The 2,455-nt window shown below is 57.8% G+C and overlaps 1 protein-coding gene across 1 annotated transcript; it reads right to left on the bottom strand.

The window, feature by feature from the left end:
• Nucleotides 1-652: 652 nt before the first annotated feature.
• Nucleotides 653-2,198, bottom strand: CCRL2 (C-C motif chemokine receptor like 2). Its single transcript, XM_006097112.3, is given in 4 exon segments — nucleotides 653-1,154; nucleotides 1,156-1,185; nucleotides 1,187-1,746; nucleotides 2,122-2,198. Coding segments are annotated over 3 exon segments (1,032 nt in total). The 5' UTR covers nucleotides 1,736-1,746; nucleotides 2,122-2,198; the 3' UTR covers nucleotides 653-701.
• Nucleotides 2,199-2,455: the final 257 nt, after the last annotated feature.

Consider the following 2,455-nt stretch of genomic DNA (forward strand, 5'->3'; position numbering starts at 1 on the left):
GTCCCTTCACCTCTATCCAGCGCCTCCAGCTAGCCATTCTTTCAATGATCTGCAAGAAAATGTGTCTAAAAAATGGCTTCTGTATAAACGGGTTGCTTCTCATTTGAAATGCAGTTCAATTGGTTTTGAAAGTACATGTTCATCTCATGTGTTTTCTTGCCCAGTATTTGGAAGTTTGACACGCTGGACACAGCACGGGCTCTGGAGCAAATGACACCGAGGTTTGTGTCCCAGCCCGGCCACTCTGTAGCTGTGTGATCTTAGAGATATTTCTGAACCTCCATTTCCTCCTCAGAGGAATGAGCCAATTCCACCCACACTGTGGCTGGGAAGTGAGGTGTGAAGGAGCTCATGTTTATAAGGAGCCTAGCCCAGCACCTGAGACAAATCCAATGCTCACTTCCCCCCTTCCTCCCTGTATGGATTTCATAGACACACGTGTAAAACAATGAGGAAGCTCTCTCGTGTCTCTTCCTCTGAGGGCACTAATCCCATCTCGAGGGCCCCACCCTCATAACCTCATCTAACCCTAATGACCTCCCAACACCCCTATGCCCAAATAACAGGGTTAGGGCTTCAACATATAAATTGGGGTTGGGGTGGGGAGGAGCGCACAGTTCATCCATAGCCAAAACATATACAAAACCAGGCATCCAGGAAACAAAAGCGATGTTTATTTGTCCAGCTTGATGGAAGCCGGCTTACAGTTGAGTGGAGTGGTCATGCTCTTCCCATGGTGTATCTTGTGCAGGGTCCTCGGTGGGCGGAAGTGGACAGCAGCGAGAGCAGAGACACCTCCGACACGCCTTGTCGAGGAGCACGTAGAGGAGCGGGTTCACGCAGCAGTGGGTGCTGGCGATGATGGCCGTCACCTGGACGCTCCTGGCCAGGTGGTAGCGGCTCCTGCAGTCCCGCAGCGAGAAGGAGTCCTTGAACGTAGACAGGAACAGCGCCACATTGTAGGGTCCCCACATCAGAAGGAAAACAACCATGATGGCGAAAACCAGCTGGGAAAGGGCCGACTTCCTGAGCGTTTTCCCCAGTCGCACAAGGCAAACGATAAAAACCAGCAGTGGGACCAGAAGGCCCGCCACGTTCACCTTCAAGGCCAGAAAGGGCTGCCAGGCCGTCCCCTGGCCCGGCAGGAAGTGAGGCCCTGCTGCAGGGGCACCTGTCCCCCTGGCTGTTCCCCCTGAGCCACGCACAGCAGGACCTCGGGCAGCGCCAGCAGAGCGGCCACCAGCCAGGCCAGGCCACTGGCGAGGACGCCACAGGCCTGCCTCCTGGCCGCTGGGGACAAGCCTCTCACGTGGAAACACACCAGGTAGTTCTGCAGGGTCAGGAGGGCGTTGAACAACGCCTCGCTGTGCAGGCCCACGGAGGACAGTGCCACCAGAACGGTACACGTGGGATGGCCCAGGGTCCCCCCGTGGGAGGCAGCGTGGGCCCGGAACGGCAAGGTGAGCGAGAAACACAGATTAGATACGGCCAAGTTTAGGAGGTAGATGTGTTCCACCTGTCGGAGTCTTCGGCCTTTGACCAGGATAAACACCACCAAGATGATGTCCAGGAGGCCCAGCAGGGACACGGCGGTGTAGAGCAGAGGCAGCAGCTGGGCCGAGAGGACGGTGGGGTCGTACGGGGGGCATGGCTCGGCATCGTCCTTTGTGAGAGTCTCATTGTCAGACAGAGGGTCGATGATGACGTCATAATCCTCGTCGGTGTAATTAGCCATCGCCCGCTGCCCTGCACAGAGAAAGGAGAGATGATGTTATTGCAGCCAGCTGCTGGGCCCTGGAGGAAACAGCAAACAGGTGAGGGCCCACGCAGCCCGCCGGGAGCCAGAGGACGTCCGTGGCTCAGAGAGTGAAAACAGACATTTCTTGACCCCCGTCCCTCCTTCCCGCCTGGGCTGCTGCACCCGATGCTGACACCCCGGGCGAACTCAGGTAAGCGGGACACGGCTTCTAAGAAATTCATTCATTCTCTGGGTAAGAATAGGAGCCCGCCTGAAGGCAATAGATAGGAAAGAGAGAGGAGCTCCCACGTGAGAGAACCCAGAGCCAGGGTGGCGGGATCGGCGTGGGTCCTCGTTCCTCCCTGTCTGGGAAGCTGGCTCACCCCCGGGCAGCTTCCTGTGACAGGCTGGGAGCTCCGAGTTCTGCTCTCGAAGGACAGGAGCAAATGTCTGCAAAAGCGAAAGCATCCTCCGCCCCACATGGCCTCGCTGGTGAAATACACAGATGACTTACCCTCAGCCGGCCAAGCCGCTGGGACGGGCCTGGGACGGGAGACAACGGCTTCCTTCCAGCCCAGCAGGCGGTCCTGACCTTTAGGGGTGAGAGAAGCCACTGTGTGTCCCTGATAGCTCTGCCCCCCAGTCCCGGGGCTCCGGGATTAACTGAAAGCCCCGTGGAAGCTCCCCCTGACCCCCCAGGCTGTGTCGCAGCCTCCG

Source organism: Myotis lucifugus, unplaced genomic scaffold (assembly GCF_000147115.1).
Source record: "Myotis lucifugus unplaced genomic scaffold, Myoluc2.0 scaffold_195, whole genome shotgun sequence".
NCBI classification, from domain to species: Eukaryota; Metazoa; Chordata; class Mammalia; order Chiroptera; family Vespertilionidae; genus Myotis; species Myotis lucifugus.